We start from the raw sequence: 22468 nt of genomic DNA on the forward strand, positions 1-22468 counted from the left end.
CCATAAGTCTACTGGAGTTAATTTTAGGATAAACTACAGAAAGTGTCTTAAAATGCCCGAAGGAAATGTATACATTGTGAGCACTTTTTGCAGGGTGTATATAGTGGGATAAAGTGATTTCTAATGAGAAATTTAGTATGCATCAAGAAAATTGTTGCAGATTCATACATTCACTGTTCAACACTTCAGTGACAGTAGTCTAGTCGACTTCCATCAGGTCGTTGTTTCAAGTGTATGAAACCAATGATTTAATAATTTTATTTAGTACTTTAAAAATTATTTAATAGTTAGATATTGAATTGTTAAAAAATTCTATATTAAGTTGTTATTCTTTTGACCATCTTTCTTGTTTAGATCACATGGGGATGAGATATATGCTATAGAAAGGCTGTGTATTATATGTATTGAGAAGCCCTTCAGTACTTCAGTTAATGCTTTCTCATTGCACACTACTATTCGATTCACAGGCGTTAAGTTCTTCCTTAGTTTTTCTTTTTGAGAAGTAGAAGAACTTTAATTTTTCTCTGTAATTTGGTGCCACGATAACCACAACCTATGGGTTATTCTGGACTTCAGATCTTTAACTGGCACATGTCATGGCTCAGATCAGGGAAGCTGGAGTTCTTCTGTCACCTCCCATCTTGTAATGTCACCCTTGCATACATAGTTTTCAGACTTTATTGATACTGACCTCTTGTTTTCCTCTGTAAAATGTGTAATTTCTGATTTTTTGCAATTACATTGAATTTTAGAAAATGAAAGTCTTGATGAAAATAAAAGCATTTCCTTAGGGAAAATTAGATTTTTCCCAGTAATGTAATTCCCTAATAATCTAATCCCAAACATTTTCTGTATGGGTCCAAAAATCATTATTCAGGAGTTGAGTTTTTCATTTTAATTCTAGGTGTAATGAGCAATTTTCCATAATCATATGGATAATATTGTGAAAGAGATTATACATAGTATCTATATAATTCTGAAAAACTCATCAATAAAATTTACTTTATAAAATTCCTTAAGACTGTCTACTATCTGTTAACAGTAGTAAGTTCCAGTGTAAAGAGGTCTCAACCCCCTATTTGTTAATGTCTTTGTTACTAGATAGAAAAATACTAGTAAGATTTTTATTTTATTGCAGTTGTGATAAAAAGTTCTCTGCTTAATTGCTTCTCGCTTTTTATTCCTTCTAATTGGACAAATAAAAATTCATTTTTAATGCCTTGAATTAGTATTAAGTATTCTATATACTGAGTTACAGAATGTATTAGTTTCTTTAGCTCAGTGTTTTCTAAGTTGGGGTTTTGTAGAAAAAAAGTTGTGCATAGCTTGTAAACTTATCTACCTAATTGGTGTTTTAACTTATGTATTGTTCGTAGAGTGTAAAATCATTTGCCTACACATGTATAACCATTATTTGATTTCTCAGAACTACTTCTAATTATCTTGGTCCCTTCCACATGAATCCAAGGAAAAAAACCTGTCCTTAAACGCAGCCCTAAAGAAGCTCAAAAGATCTGTGTTAAATTCTCTAACGGAAGTGAATGGAAAATCCCGTGTTGCCTGTCCCTGATCGTGTAATAGTTTTACATATTCAAAATTAATAACTGCATTTGGTTGAAACTACAGATGCATGTGTTTTAATGAATCTGATACATGCTTAAGATAACACTAATCCCAGCAAGTAGATATTCTTAATATGTGCTTAAGCTGTTCTGGGGAGTAGATGTGTTTTGTCTCTTTCAGATTTCAGTTTGTGTATATGTATTTATCTTGTTGTCATTTCTTTAATGCCTCTGAGAAGTTTATAAGAAAGGTAAGTAGTATCTTATGTAACTTCAAATATGTATTTGCAAATGCTGTGTTTTTACTTATTCATAATAAAAAATAGGTAACAATGAGAGTCTTTGACAAAGAACAACATTTCTTCCCCTGGCAGATATTTTGGTATTGCTGTACCTACTCATTATTATGATTTTTCCCCAGCATATGCATTTCATAATTTATTGAAATATTTGCACTCATTCCTTGTACTGTATTAACTCTTCATGTTGTTGCATAATTGTGATCATAGTCCACACAGTGCAATGGAGTTCTGACCTTCTCCATTGTGTTCTGTAGGCAGCACAAGGGAGTGGTCACAGAACTCTGCTGTATGGCCATGCTATACTACTTCGACATTCATTTAGTGAAATGGTAAGTGAAAAAGCACATGCACAGAATGAGTAACATGAAACTCATGTAAATGTAATTTCACCAAAATAAAATATATATACATTTGGAATAATGTTCTTTCCAAGTCATCTTATGTTCTAGATTAAAAAAATATGAATAGTTAAGAGTGTTTCAACACAACAGAAATGTTTAAATTTACATTCTTCATCTGACTCAGAAATGTAGCTGAAAAGCTCCTTTGGGCTTGGTTTATTTCTGTGTCTTTAAGGAATCCATTTTTATGATAATTCCATTTAAAAGTGCTGCTATTGCAAATTAATTTGTTCTGATATATGTTATTTTTTCCCATCATATGTTATAGGATAAGGTGTTTCATTTAACATCCCATAGTTCCCAGGCATTATCATGACAAACATACTGTCTTCAGGATGCCTTGTATAAATTTTGTTTCGCTACGTTTTACAACTGGAAGATTTCAGCTGTTTTGAACCTTTGACTTATTAGGGCCCATGTAAAAACACCTAAGAGAAAGTTGAAAAAATGAGAAGTAAAGCCAACAGTTTCCCTCCTTTTTCCTGTACTAGAAAGCTCTACATTAATATTTAAACTTTGTTACTTAGATTTATGAACCATACAAATTGTAATTGCCTTGATATACCAGAGTTGCAAGTATGATTACTGCCTTTTGGTATATGTGTTAAGTTTTCATGAAGCAAACCTGTTACGGTAATGCTGCAATTAGACGTTTGCCTGTTCCTGTCTGATGAGCTGTGTGAAATTAGAGAAGGTAGGAGCTAAATTGCACAGAGAATTATGTGCTGAAGTGGAAAAGGATTTTGATGTTTTAAAGTCAGGAAGAGCTTCTGTATGAATAACAACATCATGCCTCACTAATTAAAAAAATTTAAACACAGGCTGATAGTAAGATGGAGTAATGTGAATGTACTCACTTGGCATGTTTATTAATGTATACTATTGGGTTTTTGTTTTCAATAACTTCACTGTTTTGCAGTATTTGACATGTTTAACATCATCAAGATCCCAGACGGATAAACTTGCATTTGATGTGGGACTACGAGAAAATGCAGCAGGTATGGCAAGTTATTTTTGAAAGAAAATGTGGCACACATTTCTAGTTTTAGAAGAGGCATTGAGATTAATGTAACAGTAAGCTTAGGAGTGGCATGTTTATGTGTTCATTAGAAATAAAATGGCCAAAAAAAATGATGACTGTCAGTACTAATGACTCTCAGCAAACTAACTGACTTTATGTAAGAACATGAGAGAGCCTTGCAATCAAACTGAGTTAGCACAATTGCAATAACACTGGTGCTAACAGTCAAAGTAAAAAATTCTGTTGAATAAAATGAATTTGATGTATTTGTTTTGGTTTTGTGCTTTCACACTTTCAACAGAATTAGAGTATGGAAAAGCCATATATTGGTGCATTCACAATATATGTTATAACTATGCAACTAAAGAAGTTTGCAATTTATGATGCAGGAAAGCAGAAAAAATGTAATGAGCACATTGTTAAAAGAGCTGAAGAAAGAGAAAAACATAAAATAGAGCAAAACAATAAGTGGAGGAGATACAACATGGCATTATCGGAAAGTTTTAAAATCTAATTAATTGGTTTCTGAGTGTACTACCAGTAATAGTGCTATTAAGAGAAAAATAGTAAAAAACAAAAAATTGTGCTTCTGTAAAAGCACATGTATATTATGAGATGCCACTATGTTAAATGAATTTAAAAACAATTTAGCCACAAAGAGCCACAACTAGTTTTGCATGCTGCTGTGTACATGGTGTTAATCATTACTGAAAGTGAGGAGTACTCATCAGAAAGTAACAGATGACTCTGTAATACCCAGGCCAAGACTTTCCCTTGAAGGGAAAATCTAAGTACCTGTATACACACCTCATCAATGTGAGGCTTCAAAAATAGAGATGCCCGTTGTGTTAATATAAACCTGTGCTTTCTATTGCTTTTTTGTTATTTTGAAAATAAATTAAAATGAAAAAACCCTGATTAATAGTTGAGAGGTACTGCCAGTGTATGTGTTAAATCTGTGGGCCATAATCTTTGAAACATTCTTTTCAGACAACTCTATCTACAAAAGTTTCTCTTCTGTATGTGTGAGGTTTGTCTTTCAGTTGTTTCTAGACATACAGGAGGTGTTCTCAGACAGGTATAACCTGTTACTTGGTTACCTTTGATTGTTGCCTTAGATGGAGACCATTTTATTTAGGCATGTTGATAAAGGGAATGTGTGTTTAATATCTGTGAAAATAGTTTCACTGAATTGTGTTGTTACAGTTTCATAGCTTTTTTTTCAGAGTTACTGCACGTGTCTGCTTCTACACATGAGGTGTTGCAATGAATATCTGTAGATGTTTCATTGATATTTGCTTAACTGTGCATATACAAAAATACCCTTGTACACATAGGTAAGATAAAAAAGGCAAGATATAAAGAGTGCTTAGTTGTGTTTCTGCACAGAGGATATTTGTACCTACTTCCTACCTGTAAACCTCATAAACCAAGAGCCGTAATATCACTTCCCCTTGCCTTGCTCCCTCACCCATGAAACTCTCCTAGTGAATCAGCTTCAGCTGCAGGAAGTATAATTCACCTAGCACCTGGCTATTAAAAAATTAATCCCTGAAAGATTTAGCATTTTACATTTTTAGGGATGCAAATTTTATTTATTGTCTTCTCTATAATTGGTTTTGTAACCTTCAAATTTTGTTTTAAGGAGGTTTTACATGAAATATCTTAAGTGACCAAACAAATTTGTGTGCTTTGTCTGATGCTACCAAGTTTGCCTTTGTTTAATTTTCTTATACTTTGCATTGCCTGGTGAGAAAGTTGTATTCAACTTGTTTTCTTCAAGGTCTTAACTAAACTCTGAAGGGCATGAAATTTTGAATCAAATTAGGTAATCTTCCCAGAATTAGTATGTGTGTTTGTGCGTGTGCACAAAGTAATCTGGAATCTTACATTTAATGTGTAGAAAATGTTCTGTGGTTGTTGCCCTTTGACTTGGCTATCTTGTAGTCATATGTTCCGTAGTGCTAGTGGAACTGCTTCCAGATCTGATATTTGTAGTGTAGCAATATTGTGAGGTATTTATTTCAAAATTCTGTATTTTACAACAGAAATTTAGCTTAGAGTGGAAATGTTACAGAAGACTGTGAATTAAATATGACCATTAAGCAAAAGAAGACCTGAAAGGTGATAAATCAGACTGTCAGCAATTTACTGGCACGGAGGGCAGTTCTCAGCACTGTTTTGTAAACAGATAATTGCCTTAAAAAGACATGTAAATGGAAATATCAGCTTCAAATATGACACAGATTGGTTGACAAAATGTTTCAAGGAAAACGAAAGCATTGAAATTGATTGAAATGAGGACTGAGGTGGCTTTATAAGGTGAATGTCTTATAAGACACATTTTTCATTATGACATTTCAATGCTGTATAAAGATATCCTTAAATTTCTTGGCAGTTGTCTGTTTTGTAGACCCGTGATTAGTGCCTCTGTCCTTTAGGTGAGGCGTGCTGGTGGACTATACACCCTGCTTCTAAACAAAGATCAGAAGGGGAGAAAGTTCGAATAGGTGATGATCTTATTCTAGTCAGTGTGTCCTCTGAAAGATACCTGGTAAGTTTGTTTCTTTAGCAAGTTACCAACATGGTGGGAAAATACAAAATGCTGTGAGTAAATGGGCAAAATGGTTGGGATTCTTATGAATTACTTTTTTCTAATCTAGGAAATAATGCCTGGTTATAGTGCACTTTTATTTTTCCTCACTGAAAGGGGAGGGTGGGGAGATGTCCCTCCCCAGAACAAGACTCTTTCCATGGCTTTTTCTCAAGGTGTATTTCAACATTCTCTATCTTGGGAAGTTTTTGTTTCTGTAACTGAAAGATTTCTAAGCTGCAGCTGGAGTCTGCTGAGCAGATTTAGAAAAAATGTCATTTTTTAAGATAGTGACTACTAACTTTTAAAGAATATTTATATATTTACTTTATGATGTATTCTGTTTTGTTGATATATTCGTGTGCTAAATATTTTTAAGTGCATAAATTTCAGTATTTCCTGTTACTGACATCTTTTTTTCAGCATCTCTCTGTGTCAAATGGAAGTATTCAGGTGGATGCCTCCTTTATGCAGACTCTATGGAATGTACATCCTACATGCTCAGGAAGCAATATTACAGAAGGTTTGTCATTTTATTTAGAAATGCATATCATTTAGATGACTTTGTATGCTTTTGATAAAGAATGAAAAGGGGAAAAATTAATCACCCTTAACATCAAAACAAAAAGTTTAATGAAAATAAAAGGAGCTTAAGAGAGAAGAATAATGGAAGGGGTAACAGTGTGATATGAATCTAACAGCTGGTTAAACTGTAGAAAAGCTAAATGAGTGCTGTAACTTTAGAATAACAAAACATTAAAATCTACATGAGAAATGAAGGCTCAGTTTAATTTTGGGGAGTAGGAGCTGCAGAGTAACTGAAGCCAGAAAGGTTAGATTTTGTATAAAATTTTCCTATATCCTAGTCTCTCTGTACAGGGATAACAGAAGAGAGAGAAAGGTACAGGCAAAATTGAAAGCAGTTTTTTCAAAGTTCTTATTGCAGTCTCTCTTCTCTCGCTTGTGGTTTTTAAGGACATTTGCTCAATATCTTTCTGGACTTCAGAGGTGTACATCCTTATTGTCTCTCTGTAACACTCAGTGAAAATGCATTCTCTTAATCAGCCTAAATCCTACATCACAGTAGATACTTGACTGTACTTTACAGTCATGTTTGAGAAGCTTCACCTTTTCCTGAGAAATGTCTTGTTCTGTACTGAAAGGCTCATCCACTCACTATTGCTCCTTATTTCAATGCCATACTTTATCATTAACACTGTCATAGCAAACATTGTACTTTACCTCTGCTGTTCTCTTCAAAGTATCAGCCATCCACATTCATGACTTGAATGTTGTTAAGTCAGGACCTTTTTGTATCACTTGGCTGTAAAACTAATCACTTATGATATAGTAATATACAATATCATAGGACAAAATTTAGCTATAAGATAGAGCACTTCCCTGGGATCAGCTATAGTGAGCCTTGATAAAAGGAGACTACCCAGAGCCTTCTCTCCTCTAGGTCAAACCATCTCAGTTCTCTCAGCCTTTCCTCATGTGTGACATGCACCAATCTCTGAATCATCTTAGTGCCCTTTGCTGTACTTGGAACCCTTATACTGTGTAGCCCAGAGTAGATTTTCTGTGTCAATCAGTTTTCACGACTACTTAGGCTTAAGTGTAGTTGTATATACAATTCTCAAATGGTTTCTGTGAGGGATGATTGTATGTGAAAAGACATAGCAGTCTAGCTCAAGTTGAATGAACAGACTGAGAAAATGGGATTTTCTGAGTCTAAAATTGGATTGAAAATTAAACAGTGTACTTTTTGTGATGCGTGAAAAACTTTCGACAGAGCATAATATCAGGAAAGTTTATTGTTTCACATTCTTTCATTGCTTTGACTTTTGTATTAATTGGCAACAGGATAATTGTCAGTTGTTGTTTTCTTAATTTACATATTTATATTGAATCATCTGCACAGTATGAAAATTTCTGATCCTTCCTCCTTTATATGTGTTCTTTTACTATGCAGTAATTTCCCCTACAAGGTCAGAATGGTTTGGACTGAAGGGCTGATGAATTGTTCTCCTCCTACACCATTTTTGACTTTTCTTTTTTAATGTGAGGCAAAGTGTCTGGTTTTGACCTGTACTCTTTGTGGTAAATGGGTTGGAAAGTTAGCTTCTGTTAAACTTAATCTTCAGAACTGTGAAGTGTTTTTCTGGCCTCTGTCTCCTGCTGCTGCTCTGCACTTTTGATTTTGTCACAAATTGTAAATGTCAGAACAAACTCATGAAACTCATGAAATTATTTTGTATTGAGATCATTTAAGTTGTATTAAGGGGGAAGAAACTTAGTTATTCTATATTTTATTTGGCTTTTACCTAAAGCATTCAATTTTCAAAGCAGTAATTGTTGCAGAATTTAAAATTTTCCTTTTCTGTATTGGAATCCTAATTTGATTTTTAAATTTTAAGAAATTGCTTTCTTTTCATCTTCATTTTCAGAAGAAATATTTTTAAGTGAAAAACACAATATAAAAGAGTATGTTGTCATGTTAATTTTGTTCTTGTTTAATTTCAGTTATGAGTGAGAATTTGAAAAACAGATTTCACCTAGGTCTTCTGAATTTGTAAAAATTTTTTGAGCCTATTTTCATGTTGCCAATATTTAAGCTAATTAGTAAATGAGCTGCTTCTACAGGATATCTTCTTGGTGGGCATGTAGTACGTTTATTCCATGGCCATGATGAGTGCTTGACAATTCCAGCTACAGATCAGAATGATTCACAGCACAAGTAAGTGAAGGTGCATTTTTATATATTTCCTTCTCTCAAAAGTGATACAGATTGTCAGCTGAATTTGAGGTTAGATAAACACTCTTTACAGTAATCTTTAATTAGGAAGTGACATTGTTACAAGAAATCAAAACCTACTAAGCAGAAAATCACTTATGACTTCTTTTATTGCTGAAATTCAAGTAGTTGATTTCCACTGATTTCATCCGGTTGCATTGTGTGTCTTTAATGTGTACTACTATAAGTAGAGGTAAGCAATTGTTAACAGGGAAAATGCTAATGTAAAAAAAGAAATGCTAAAATATAACTGTAAATTTGGCATCTACAATGACTTTAATATTTTATATATTCTGCCCCTTTTTACTAGTTTTCTCAAATTTGACTAATATGTTAAGAGAATTAAATCATATTAGCTAGACTAAATTACTTCTGTATTAAACTTACAGCTACAGTAATTATATATTAAGTTGGTTTACTATTTGAATTTTGTTTGCATATTTTTGCATTTTGCTGTTAATCAAGCAAGCTAATAATTTTGATACACAAAGCCCCTAGCTTTTAATAATCATATTCAACAAATAAGATCTTTATACCCACTACGACAAATAAATTATGCTTTAGATAATGATACCACAAGTAACATTCAGTTATGTCAAGTAAACTTTTCAGCTCTAAGTTGTTCATGTTTACATTTCTGTGGACTAACAATGTCTGCAAAGCCAAAAGAAAACCCAAACTGAATGTCAGAAGAATGTACTTGTTGAGGATTTTTGTACTGCTATTCTCTTCATTTGTGTATAGAAAAAAAATTTGCAAAGCTTGCAGTGTGTATGAAAGTGTACACACCTAGTATAAAATTACTAGCAAATGTATTAGGATCTAGATACTTTGTGTAGAACAGATGACATATGCAGACTAATTTTATAAACAATCTGCCTTAAGGTTAAAATAGATGTCATGTCTTTTCAGTGTGTTCAGAAATGCTGTACTTTGCTACTGCTGTCAGTTATCTAAAAGTAAGATACAGTTAAAACTAAAAATAATCATGGAGTCCTATTGCCTGGTATGAAGTTATTCTTAATATACATTTTATGTGTATTGTTACTGCCTTAAGGTCTGTTTGGTTTGGGTTTTTTTTACAATAAGTAAATAAAGGGTAAAAGAAAAAAATATATGTTTGTCTGAATGAAATCTATGTATTTCCTATAAAATAGGAGAATAATGTGAATGCTATGTTGAACATTTTCAAATGTGAGATAGTGATACAATGTCCTAAGATTGATGGTTTGGAGTTGTCCTGTCTTTTGGATTTATGAGCTGCATAACACACTGTTATGATTTAACCTCAGCCAGCAACCAAACACCACACAGCTGCTCGCTCACTCCCCCTCCAATGGGAATCAGAAGGGAAAAGCCAGAAAACTCATGGGTTGAGATGAAGGCAGTTTAATAGGGAAAGGAAAAGCCACACACACAAGCAGAGCAAAACAAGGAATTAATTCACTGCTTCCCATGGGCAGGAGGTGTTCAGCCACCTCCAGGAGAGCAGGGCCCCATCATGCGTAAGGGTTCCTTGGGAAGACAAATGCCATCACTCCAAAAGTTCCCCCTTCCTCCTTCTTCCTCCCCCTTTATATACTGAGCATGATGTCATATGGTGTGGAATATCCCTTTGGTCAGTTTGAGTCACCTGTCCCAGCTGTGTCTCCTCCCAGGCTCCCATGCACCCTCAACTTCCTTGCCAGCGTGGCAGTACGGAAAGTAAAAGAGACCTTGACTGTGTGTAAACACTGCTCAGCAATAACAAAAACATCTCCATATTATCAACCCTGTGTTCAACACAAATCCAAAACATAGCCCCATACTAGTCATGGTGAAGAAATTTAACTTTGCCCCAGCCAAAACCAGCAAACAGACATAACGCTAAGTTTGTGCTATATCATGGTTATAGAAGTCTCTTTTACATTATCAAGACAAAATGAATACACAAAAAATCCCCAAATAGTAATAAGAAAAGGAGGAAGATGTGTAGAAAATGGTTGTGTTTAATTCTATCATCAGTTCTATGCATTTCATTAGGAGTCATAAAAAAGTTAAATTAGACAAGAGTGATGATTTCTCTTTTCATAGAGCAGAAATCTTAGTCTTTTGAAGGTTTCTATAGAGAATTCTCCTTAGCAATTCACACAGAGACTATTTGCTGCCAAAAATCTCAAGGTCTTTTATTACAGGCCAAATGGGAATGCTTGGGGTGGGTACATTGAACATCAAAAAGGCCATCTTGGCAAAAAAATGAAAGAAAAAAGATGAATGGATGGAAAAAAGTAGATGAAGAAAATGTTATGTGGATGCTCTTGTGAAAAAGCAGCAGTTCTCTTTTACTTGCAGTTTTGTTATTTTAAGAGTAGGTCACTAATGCTAGTGCAGTGTTGCATATACAAAAACGTGGAAAAGTATGTGTTACCTGTTTTGTAAAGATTATAATACAAATTTTTATTATTGCCACCATTTTTGTCCTTTAATAAGAATTATAGAAGTAGTTCTCGGAATGAAGTCTCTGGTGTTATGTTCATGCACAGAATCATTACTGTCTTCAAATTTATACTTTTTAAATATTGTGTTTATATGTTATTAAAACTATTAGTAATTTAGATTAATCTCTTGGAAACTGTAGGAATTACATATTTTTATAGTGTTTAAGTAACAGGTATGGTTTCCCAGCCACTTTGAAGGCAAAGTATTTTATCAACTAATTTACATAGGATGTTTGCATTGTGTATCATGCTTTCATTGATAAGTAGGAATCTTCTGTCCATTCAACTCCATCTGTTTAGCTGGAGAGAAGTAAGTTATAAATACTATGTAGCACAAATAAGCACAATAGGATGATCAGAATCTTTTCTGCAGGAAAGTACTTTATGAAACTGGAGGAGCTGGCATTCGAGCAAGGTCTTTGTGGAGAGTAGAACCCCTTCGAATAAGGTACTGAGATTTTTAAACTTTTTTTTGTTAGCAACGCTTGTTATATTAACAGCACTTTGTTAGAGACCCTTAAGGCAGAATATGACTAATATATTTGTCATGCTATATGATATGTCTTAGTATGTTCTTTTTCAATAATAAAAAGCAATCTACTATCATATAATCATATGGGGAATGCCAGTATTTTAACACTTCTTTTTTTTTTAATCTCCCATACTTAAAGCCTGTGACGGATATCTGCTTGAGATGTCACTTCTGTCCACAAATAAAGTGCTTTCCTTGTTTTCACTCAGAGTTGTAGAGGAATGGGTAGAAATTAGAGCAGTAATATCCCTGCTGTGTTGGATTTTTTTTTGTTTATTTTGTCTTGGTTTGGTTTGTGGTTTTTTTGAGGCTCTGTCTCTTTCCTAGGTGATTAGATATCTGTTATCTTGCTGCAATTGAAATTTCAATATATACCGTAATGTTTGTACATAATATATATATTAAATATATATGTTATATTTTAGCTTTGATGGCCTTCTGAACTGTATATTTGTTTTACCCTTGGTGTGTTTGCGATTGCAAATGAAATACCCTCATAACTAACAGAGGATAATTCTCTCTCACTTTAGGTTTTATTTGTTTGTTTAGTCAGTCAACTAAAATACACTAGTTAATTTACACATGTAGGATTTTTTTATGGATGCCATAGCTAATACCCTAATGAAACAGAGAGAGGGTGTAGAAATAAGATGATGAAAGCTATCCTCCTTTCCAGGGTTCCCTTTGCAAATGTATTAACATTTTTGCATCTGTTTTAATGCAAATATTGAAATCAGAACCAAAAAGGAATATATATAACACGTTCTATTTTCTGAACACCCTTTGAAGCCCAAAATAAGAACATTAGTTTTCCTTAGAATCATAGAATCAACCTAGTTGGAAAAGACCTCAAGGATCATCGAGTCCAACTCTACCATAGTTACTAGACCATGGCACTAAGTGCCACATCCAGTCTCATCTTGCAAACCTCCAGGGACGGTGAATCCATCACTTCCCTGGGCAGCACATTCCAATGCTGTTACTTTATAAATGCAGTTACTTCATAAACTGTTTTTTAATGTCTCTTACATTTAGCTGGAGTGGAAGTAACATCAGATGGGGACAGCCTTTCCGTCTTCGACATATTACAACAGGAAAGTACTTGGCTCTGAATGAAGATGAAGGAGTCATAATATTAGACAGAGAAAAGTCAGACACAAAATCTACTGCCTTTTGTTTTAGAGCATCAAAGGTAAATAAAGTCAATGCAAATTTGTTATAAATGTGACACACTCAATATAGATTTGAGTTGTTTCAGCAACTGTATAAATTGCTTATAATTTCTAAACTTAAGCAAATGTAAACAACCTGAGTTGAAAGTTACAAAGGCCTCCTTGTGGAAAAATAAGGATGATTAATAAACTTAAGAATAAACTAAATTGTTACCAGGTTTGAAAAACAAGATTGAAAACAAATACAATGCAAGATACAGTGGTTTAGTATGAATACTCTTGTAATTTCAGAATCAGTTTAGTTGGACAGAATCTCATTAGACTGTTATACATTCCAGCTCTACCTATCATAATCAAATTCAATTAAATTCAGTTCAGTTGCTATTCTTCATGCAATGTGTTGATAGGAGCTGGACTGAATTCAATTGAATTTTTCCTAAATGCAAGCAATTTCTAAACCATATGTTTCCAAACTATGCTCCTTAGTGAGCAGCTAATTGCATGTTACTAGCTTTTTCATAGTTTCCAGCTGGGAAAAACAGTACAAGTGAGAGAGAATAAAGAATGATTATGAAGGTAAGTGGAATTAATTTTTTTCCCATAAAGTGGCAAGGTTTTTATATTTAAAGATAATTAAAAGTTTTTAATGTGCTTTAATTATTTTACTTATGAATACTTAAAAATAGTTGCCACAATAGAGCTGCTACAATAGAGTTTTTATTATCTAAAACCCTGAATTTGCCAAATAATTCTGAATGCTATATGGTCCCTGAAGGGCAGTGAAAGAGAGTCTTTGAAGTTAGCTATATACTAATAAAATCTAGCATGAGAAGTCTTGACAGTTGCTAGACTTTTGTTAGTATAATAAATCAAATACTTCTTTTTAGCATGTTTAAAATAACAAATGTTTATTAGTGTGACTGCATATGATATTTTCTGAACTTCTATTTTAGCCAATCAACATAATTGAAAAACTATCAGGAAATTTCCTTAGATTGCTAGTTTCTCACCAAATACTTTTCCATTCTTTATTCAGTGTAAAGGCTATGAAGTATAGATTGTACATATGATGCTGAGCAGGAGCATTTCTTACAGCTGTAATTTTTTTCCCACTTTTGGCAAATCATTTCTCACTTTTGGCAAAAAACTTGGTAAGAATAGTAAGCAACCCAGGTACACCACATTTACTGATGCTAAATATTGTGTTAAAATTCCTTTAATATACTTGCTGCCTAATTGGACACTAGCTGTCCTGCTATTTCTCAATATTTTAGTCTATGCATATAAATATATAAAATTTAAGTTGATAGGTTTAGTGTCTATGTAAGCATACTCATAAAATAATTTCTGTTACATTAAGTAAACATGCCCTATCTTCTTACTCTTTTTGTTGCGGTGTGCCTCAAAGGCATATTAGTGAAATTTATTAGACTTCCCAAAATGACTAAACTGAAATACAGTAGTAATTAATGATGCAAAAATCATTCATGCCTACTGTGTTTATACATAATGTAGTTGTAAATGTACATTTTTATTCTAAATACAAGCTCAGTGTGTCATCATCCAAGGATTTGTGCTTTCCTATATAGAAAAGCATATTTTTGTCTAACAATAGGTTATACATTTGCTTTTTCCTGTGCCAAGAATAAGAAATAGTTATTGTCTGGCCCATGGGTAGAGACATTAGGGTTTCCAAAGGTCAGGAGAACAAGCAGTGATAACTCTTTCTGAAGAAAGAAAGGTGAAGTTTTGGAAGTGAACAACCTCAAAGATTGACCTGGGCTGTAAGAAGGAAAGTCTCTTAAAGCCACGTGCTGATGGCAGACAGATTGAGGGGGAAAAACAGAACTAATAGCTAGACTATGTATATGCAAGCATGTTTATTTTAATTTCTGCACATATGTGTTTGTAAACCTTTGATTGGTTTATTTTTTCAATGAATTAATATTATCAGTTGCCTGAACCTTAATATGGCATAAATTCAGGAAAATTTCCAGGTGCCTGTCTAATACCTTCATGTCTGTCTGTGTACATCTTTAAAAATAGGGTGCTGGAATATATGGCTGTTCACAGCATTCCTGTACTTTAGACTCATAAAATAATTCTGATTGGAAAAGACCCTGGGAAATCATCTAGCCCAGACTTCTGCTTGAGGTGTACTCAGCACTGGATTCAGACTGGATTACTCACATAAGTATTGCTGCAGACTATCCAAAAGGAAATAACTTATTTATCCATTGCAGTATTCTTTCCAGTGTGGAACCCAGAGAAAGGGGTTTCTGCAAAAAAAAGGCATTGTCTTTGCCAGAGGGCAGAGCTATGTGGAATACAAATGCCCAAGACCTCCCAGGAGCCTGTAACACATGACTTAAAAAAATTCTTATTTTTCCAGCTGTTAGAGAGTTGTTGTAAAAGCACCTTTATCCTCAGTGTTGTTACATTTCACTTCAGCAGTCTTGTGTGTTCCTTGCTTTTCAAAACCTGTGATTGCATTCATAATGTATTTACTTTCACTGTTTTGTTTCTTTTTGCTGGGTAGCACTTGGAAATTGAAACAGTTATTTTAAATTATAAATTTCAAGTGAGTTTTCCTTAATATGTCCTTACATAAATAAGAACAGAAAGGAACATTTTTTAAAAGTTTAAAATATGCTAAAGGACCTTATGGTACTGGTCTCAATGAAACAGCATGTGTAATGCATGCCTGTTTACTGCAAATAACTACAAACTAAGCTTACAAGCGTCAAAAATTGATGGAAACCCCTCAAAATTACATCTTTTATTGTTTTTAATATGGAACTTACTTTTGACCAAGTTTTAAACTGTCAACCTTTATATTTTAAGGCAACAGATCTATAATACCTTGTGACAACAGAGTTTTCTCTACACCCAATGGAATCCTGAAATGGGATGTTCTCATTCCAGCACAGTACTTGGCTCAGTATACACTGCTGAGCAGAACCTTAGTTCCACATAGAAATTTCTTTCCGACTAAACACAGTGGGAACAAGAACATATTTTAAAATATTTGTGTATTTAAAATTGTTGTAGGCCGTAATTAAAATTTGAGATTTCATACTATATGGGGTTTTTGTGTGATGGTCTATGCAATTGACAACCAAGAAGTTATTGGTAAGTAACATTCTGACACATTCAAAAGTCACAGATGACTCATGCAGAAGGATTTGATATCATTTGAATATTACTGCCAGCATGTAGCTGTCTTAGGGAGTCAACATGACATAAGGATGTTGTAATAGTTTAGTAGTAATCATAAAGTTTAATTTGGCTTTGGAATAAGATGATAGGTATTACAGAGTCCTTTAACTACATTTGTCTCTAAAAGTTCAAGTACTTATTTTTAAGTTCTTATTTTACAGTTATAATTTACCAGTAAGCACTGTATTTCAAATACAGTATTAAACTATTTTTTCTACTTATTTTATATGGGAGGAGAAACTAGAAAGCAAAATGAAAATCACTTTTTTTTCTTGCCTAGTGGGGTGTAGAAATGTATACAGCAAAGTGTACAGAGTACAGTAAGCCCACTAGATAGGTAAGCTTAATATATCAGTCCTTTGCTCCTATATCTGTCGACCTTTTATCTTTTTCTTTTGTTACATTGGAGTAGGTATGACAATACTTTTAAAGCAGTAGGCAACACCAAAAGAAAAAAATTATATTAGCTCATGCAAGTTAGATTTAGTATGAGTTCAGCAGTTAGGTTATTTTACCATTTTTAGGGGTGTGTAAACAAGCCCTTAAGATATCAAAAGTTTTTTCCCCTACTGTGTTTTTGCCATTGAAAAATCTTCATAAAGATGGTTGGGTTTATTTGTCCTGTTCGCACTGTCATTCCTAACCTTCCTACTATCACATAGGAATCTATCTTTCCAATTCTTGCCCTTCCTCTAGTACATTAAATATCTTGTGATCAGTTTTGACAGCTTTGCCCTCAAATTCCTTTGTTCATTCCATCTTTTTTTGTGTGTGTGGGTTGTTGGGTTGGTTTGGTTTGAGGGATTTTTATTTCGTTACTGTTATTTTTCCTGTGCCATTTACCAGGCCTATGATGTCATTTGTTTTCTTTGATGTGATTAATTCATGGCCTGAGGGAGTTAAGCTGAGAAAGGGTTTGGATATTTTATTGCTAAGATATATGCAAATATCTAGATAAGAGGTTTTTGATTTTGTAAACTCCTCTGTTAATCTTCATCTGACTATAATTTTCAGCCATTATAAAATACACCCTGTCTTGCACACTGCTATCAAATTACTTGGCTGACATCCTAGAGAAACTGGGCAGAATGCAAAGAGCAAAACATGACGAAGAGGAATTTATGTTGCATTTCTTAAAGTGAGAGCAGCCCTCAGGAGCTAAAGCTTTATCCTAAAGCTTTATTTCTGAAATTCAAAAACTCATGGGGTTTTTTCTTTTACATTTAGTGTTGTCAGAAAGGACCAGTATCACTCCATTTTTTCCTTTTTTTAAAATAGTGACATAATTAGGATCACTTTATAATTTATTTTCATTGATGCATGATTATTGATGCATATGCAATATTTGAGAACAAAAAGGTTTTAGTATTCAGGATGCCATATAAAGTCAAATAATTAATTGCTGACAGTTAATGAATTTGTGGTATTTTATTGTATTTTTCATTTAATGGTCTCACCACAAATGTGTATTGAAATAGTTCATCTTTATCTGTACATGATAGTGTAGTCCATGCGAATATGATGTGACATGATTTCCCGTAGTCTTGACATTATGATGGTGTCCCCAAGGAATGTCTTGTAATTTCATTCAGCTTCATCTTGGAATTATAATGGTATCTGTTTCAGCTAAAATTATTGTTAAAATGTGACAGTTGAATTCCCTATAAATGAAAAGACGTTAGCATAGCTAATAATAAACAACTTCTGTTTATTCCACAGCTGTTGAGCATTTGGTAACCTGAAATGAAGTAAAAGAACCTGTTATTCATATAAAAATTTAGACTGTGTATCAGTTCCTAACATATTTTCTTTAGTTAGCAACAAATTAACAATTATCTATGCTGAAGTCCATCAGCAGTAGAAATCATAGAAAAATGATGTAATTTAATTATTTATTTAAAGTTTTTTTTGTTTAATCACGTGTATCCATAATTAGCTTTTACAAAATTTGCTACATAATCCTGTTCTTACTCCTGAATTCAGTTTTGATAGGGCAATTATTTTATTTTAAAGAAAAAAGTACTTGCTTTTGTACTAGAGTCTTAAAATCCTCCAGCATTGAGCAATGTCTTTAAAAGAGGTTTGAAAGCATGCAATTCTTCTTATAAAGTGGAAAAATGTAAAAATAAAATAAATTTTAAAAAATAAGAAATGCAAAAGTAAAATAAATATAAAAGCCAAATTGTATTTTTTTTGTTAGCTGTTGCAATATAGAGGCAGTATTCCAAGTGACGTGTCTATTTGCATGTACAATTTATAAGCAAAAGTTCTTTAGCACAAAAATATTTTGACCTCATTTCAAAATAGGTTTCTGTTTATTTTTCATTTTTAAGTTAAAATAAAAAAAAATTAGTTATCTAGAGCTCTACAGACTCTATTAAAGGAAACTTTACTTACATCAGTAACTCCATTATTGAGTAGGTTAAGTTTAAATTTTAAAGATTTTTTTAATATAAATCTTTACATGGTAATGGTTTTACTTGGTTTTTCTTGCTTCAGTGAAAATGATGTTTTAGATTTGAAATTATTTTTAATCACAATCTGAAGAACTAATTGGATAGAAATAGAAGTTATGTGAAATGAAATTTAGCTGCATCTTAACAGCATAAGTAGCATAAATATTGTTCAGTATTGTAACATGTATCAGTGTAGAATGCAGTGCTTTATTCGATTCCAGTATAGATATTAAATGCCAACTTTATTTTATTTTCTTAGGAGCTAAAAGAAAAGCAGGATTCTAGTCTTAAACGTGACATTGATGGAATGGGGGTCCCAGAAATAAAGTACGGTGATTCAATCTGCTTTGTTCAACATGTGGCCACGGCCTTATGGTTGACTTACAAAGCACAGGATGCTAAATCTGCACGTTTAGGTCCCTTGAAAAGAAAGGTAACGTTTGATGTTTCTTATGAAATAAATGTCAGTTGCATAACAGTTTGTAGATTTAGTTGTTTTGTGATTTTATATTGAAAATGTGAATATTTAATTCTAAAAATTGAAACTATGGCAGATATGAGCATAACCATGTAACTGAAAGAAAACTTTGCCACTAAGACACATATTTAGCTGTTTTTCTTGACAGAAGAAACTACTGATTTGGGCTCAGTGTTTATTTTTGACACCAGTAAAGATGGAAATTCCTGATTTCAATAGGTAAATAATTTTTTAAAAAAAATCTACATTTAATTATTTGTAGGTGTAAACTTATAAATCATCTTATATTCAGTGGTGTTTTAGATTTTTTAATTGAATATATTGTGTAAAATGGCAATTAAATTTTTCACTCAAGAAATGGCCCAAGAAAATCCTCAAGTTTCTTAAGGGATAACAATGAATAATTTCCTCCCAAAATGTTAGATGTAATTGTGATATGATGTGATAGCAAGAAGGTCTTCTCAGCCTTTTGATTATAGGATACGGATATATTCTTAATTAGGGGCATATGACCCATTATATCTTCAAATTCTGTTCACATTTCATTCAGAATTCAGGGGTTTAGTACTAGTTTCGCATAACTGTGTCATTATGAAATGATTCCTTGATTATCTATTCATAGATTTTTATGACTTAAACCTATCATTAGAATATGTCAAAGAAAAAAAGTTCATTACTGAAAAAGGGTTGGAATTCTTCTTTAGTTACTTGTACATATGTACATTCATAAGAGGATGCCTGTACAGAAGCACTGTAGTACAAAACAATGAGGTCCTCATCGCACACCCTTGGCACAATTGCATTTATTCTTAAGCAGCACACGTGGTCATCAAAAATGGACAGGGAGTGCCCAGCCCCTTCACTTCTCAGCAACCTGGCTGATCAGAGAAATTCTTTGTATGCCAGTCATTCAGTATTTTCTTGATCAAAAATGAAATCACACAATGACAACCTCTTCCTTTCCCATGCCAGAACTGGCTATGACATTCTGTTTCCTCAGAGGGTCCAATTATACTTCTTGAAAAGGCGGCATGTAGATTCTTCTTCTGTATTCAATGAAGAATTTTACAATAGCTTCCTGTGAACTTTAGTATATTGTTTCCCCAGTTTTTTGCTCAGCAGCAAGGGACTCCATAATTACCTGTCACTTTTATTCTTCTGTGAAACTGTTTCATTCATGTTCAAAGACTTCAGATCTTTTGTTGCCCTCTCACCTGGAGAATTCCATCTCGTTACATGCCTTCAAAGACAAGAAACCCCAAGCCTTTTACCTTTCAGTAACTGATATTCCTGTGGAGGCAACAAAGAGTTTTTCATCCTCTGCAGTACATGGTACTCCACTATAATTTTGTAAGCAAGTTTAGAGGTATACTTGTCTTTAAATTGCATATAAAATTTTATTCTCTGTAGTAAAAGCGAAGTCATAGCTTTGTGTTCATTCTCTGCCATCATTGTGTCAGGAGACGCTTACTTTCACTCACTGTAGTCCTCAAGCTGACCTGCACTTTTTATGACGTGATTCATTAGCCCTAGGAGGACAGAGAAATACCTTGTTTTTGCAAGAAGCAAAGGGTGCTTTATTTCCACAGAACCTAGCTATTATCACTGTCAGCTGCTGCAAATCTGGAGAGCAGAGAAAACAACTATAGGATTAGCTGTGTTGTAAATTACTAAAAAATCCAAGAAAAACTTTATATTGTTTGATCTTTGGTGCAGTTTCATATATATACTTATTACACTGCCTTTGCAAGACACAAATATGAAGGAAATTCTGGCATCATTCATGAGGCTTTTGTTGCATGATCTGTTATATCTCTCTTAGATCATGGTAACCACAGATTCAAGACTTTGCCAGGTAATTTTGATGTTTATATCAATATTCTGATCAACATCCCTCCACCATCCAGTGCGTGGTAGACATCTATCTTTCCAGTCTGAGAGCTTGTTTCTATGCGAACAATGAACTCCTGCAGAGTTTCAAAATGCTGTGCTCAGAGAACAAAGAAACATTTCCTCCATGTTTTGGATTCATGTCCTGGAGGCCATTGCTCATGCTGCTGGTCAATGCTTTGCTGTAAGTCAACATGCAAGGCAGTGCCAAATGCCCCTTTTCATATGCAGAGAAGTGTTTTATCTGAGGAATTGATGTAGGCAGTGCTGGATGCTTCTGGCTGTGATCTACTTACTGGTGTTCTAAATAGCACTTTCTTGTCATTGTGGTGTTTCTGGATAATTTAGTTGATGTTTGGATTGTTTGTTGGTTTTCTGGGTTTTTTTTTTTGGTCAGAGAAATCTAAAAGATTAGGTCCTTCTAAAAGACTTCTCACTCTCAGGGAGAAGAGTGTGTATCTGCTCTACAATGGTGAAGATGCAATTCCTTTCACGTCATGGCAGCTTTAATATCCTATCTATCAAATGTTTTCATTCCTGTAGGTCAAAATCTGGAGCTACATGCAATGATTGTCAAACATTATCTTAGTAGTTTTGTGGTGGGAAGAGCAGTTCTACATTTATTATTCAGTTTAGAAACATCAGGACCCTTCTTTATGGAAATGGTGATATTTAAGCTAGCAAGGTCTCCCAGACCGAGCGTCTATATAAAGAAGTACTTGAACAGAGTAGAAATATGACCAGTATGTAAACTGGTCTCCTTTAAGGTAATATTGTTAACGTAATCATTCAAAAGTATCTTTCCAGTCTTCTCCATTTTTTTGTGCATTCCGGTGTCCAAATAAACTCAGAGGGTGATGTTTGTCTCTTAAAAGCACTTCCTCACTATGTTTGAAGGAACAGATCACATGTGTAATCTAGATTCTGCAGACTATCGAAAAATATTGCTTTCCAGTGCTTTGGTATATCTATATACTAATATGTACAAAAAAGCTCTTGGTAAATAACTTTCCTATTTGTGGCAGTAACAACTGATATAACATTGTTAGCTTCTTTGTTAACTATTCAGTGCCTTCAGAATTACTCTGCTGACTGGGAAGGTGGGTTGCAAATTTTTACTAACTTAGAGCTAAAGAAATATTTTTTCAGGAGATAATTCAGTAGATCCCATCTTGGACAAAGAAGCAGGATAACTCATATTTAATTCTCACAGCATTGCTGTAGGATTTTAATGACTCAAAATGACCAAGACTTATTTTCATGATACCTAAAAGTTATGCTGCCTTTCTGTGAACTTGTATGTTTATTTAAAAGGAAAGATTAAAACCCTACCAAAGGATCTCCTATTGCTTGAGGTTCATATGATGTTTACATCTGGTTGTGATAAGTATCCAACATAATGTATAGAAACAGTTAAATGAGTCAGACGTTGCTCATAAATGTTGTTGCTCCTTTAGCTGTGTTGTAATTTTTATGATGTTTGTCACTCCAACTAGATTTTTGTCAATAGTCTTTTCATGAATGAATCTTATAGTAAATGATGTTTAAGATAGTGAAGATTCTCTTTC

At 33.6% G+C, this 22468-nt stretch overlaps 1 protein-coding gene across 1 annotated transcript in view; it reads left to right on the top strand.

Moving 5' to 3' along the window:
* The window catches only part of LOC103810674 (ryanodine receptor 3-like), a gene marked incomplete at its 3' end in the record, with an annotated part of 98413 nt that overhangs the window by 69631 nt on the left and 6314 nt on the right, over positions 1–22468 (top strand). The window contains exons 4-11 of the mRNA XM_009083623.1: positions 2119–2193; positions 3185–3263; positions 5728–5840; positions 6303–6402; positions 8526–8619; positions 11527–11601; positions 12721–12877; positions 18792–18965. Coding sequence (XP_009081871.1) covers positions 2119–2193; positions 3185–3263; positions 5728–5840; positions 6303–6402; positions 8526–8619; positions 11527–11601; positions 12721–12877; positions 18792–18965 — 867 coding nt within the window. The remainder of the gene's footprint in view (positions 1–2118; positions 2194–3184; positions 3264–5727; positions 5841–6302; positions 6403–8525; positions 8620–11526; positions 11602–12720; positions 12878–18791; positions 18966–22468) is intronic.

This window comes from Acanthisitta chloris, unplaced genomic scaffold, assembly GCF_000695815.1.
Source record: "Acanthisitta chloris isolate BGI_N310 unplaced genomic scaffold, ASM69581v1 scaffold1740, whole genome shotgun sequence".
Lineage (NCBI taxonomy): Eukaryota > Metazoa > Chordata > Aves > Passeriformes > Acanthisittidae > Acanthisitta > Acanthisitta chloris.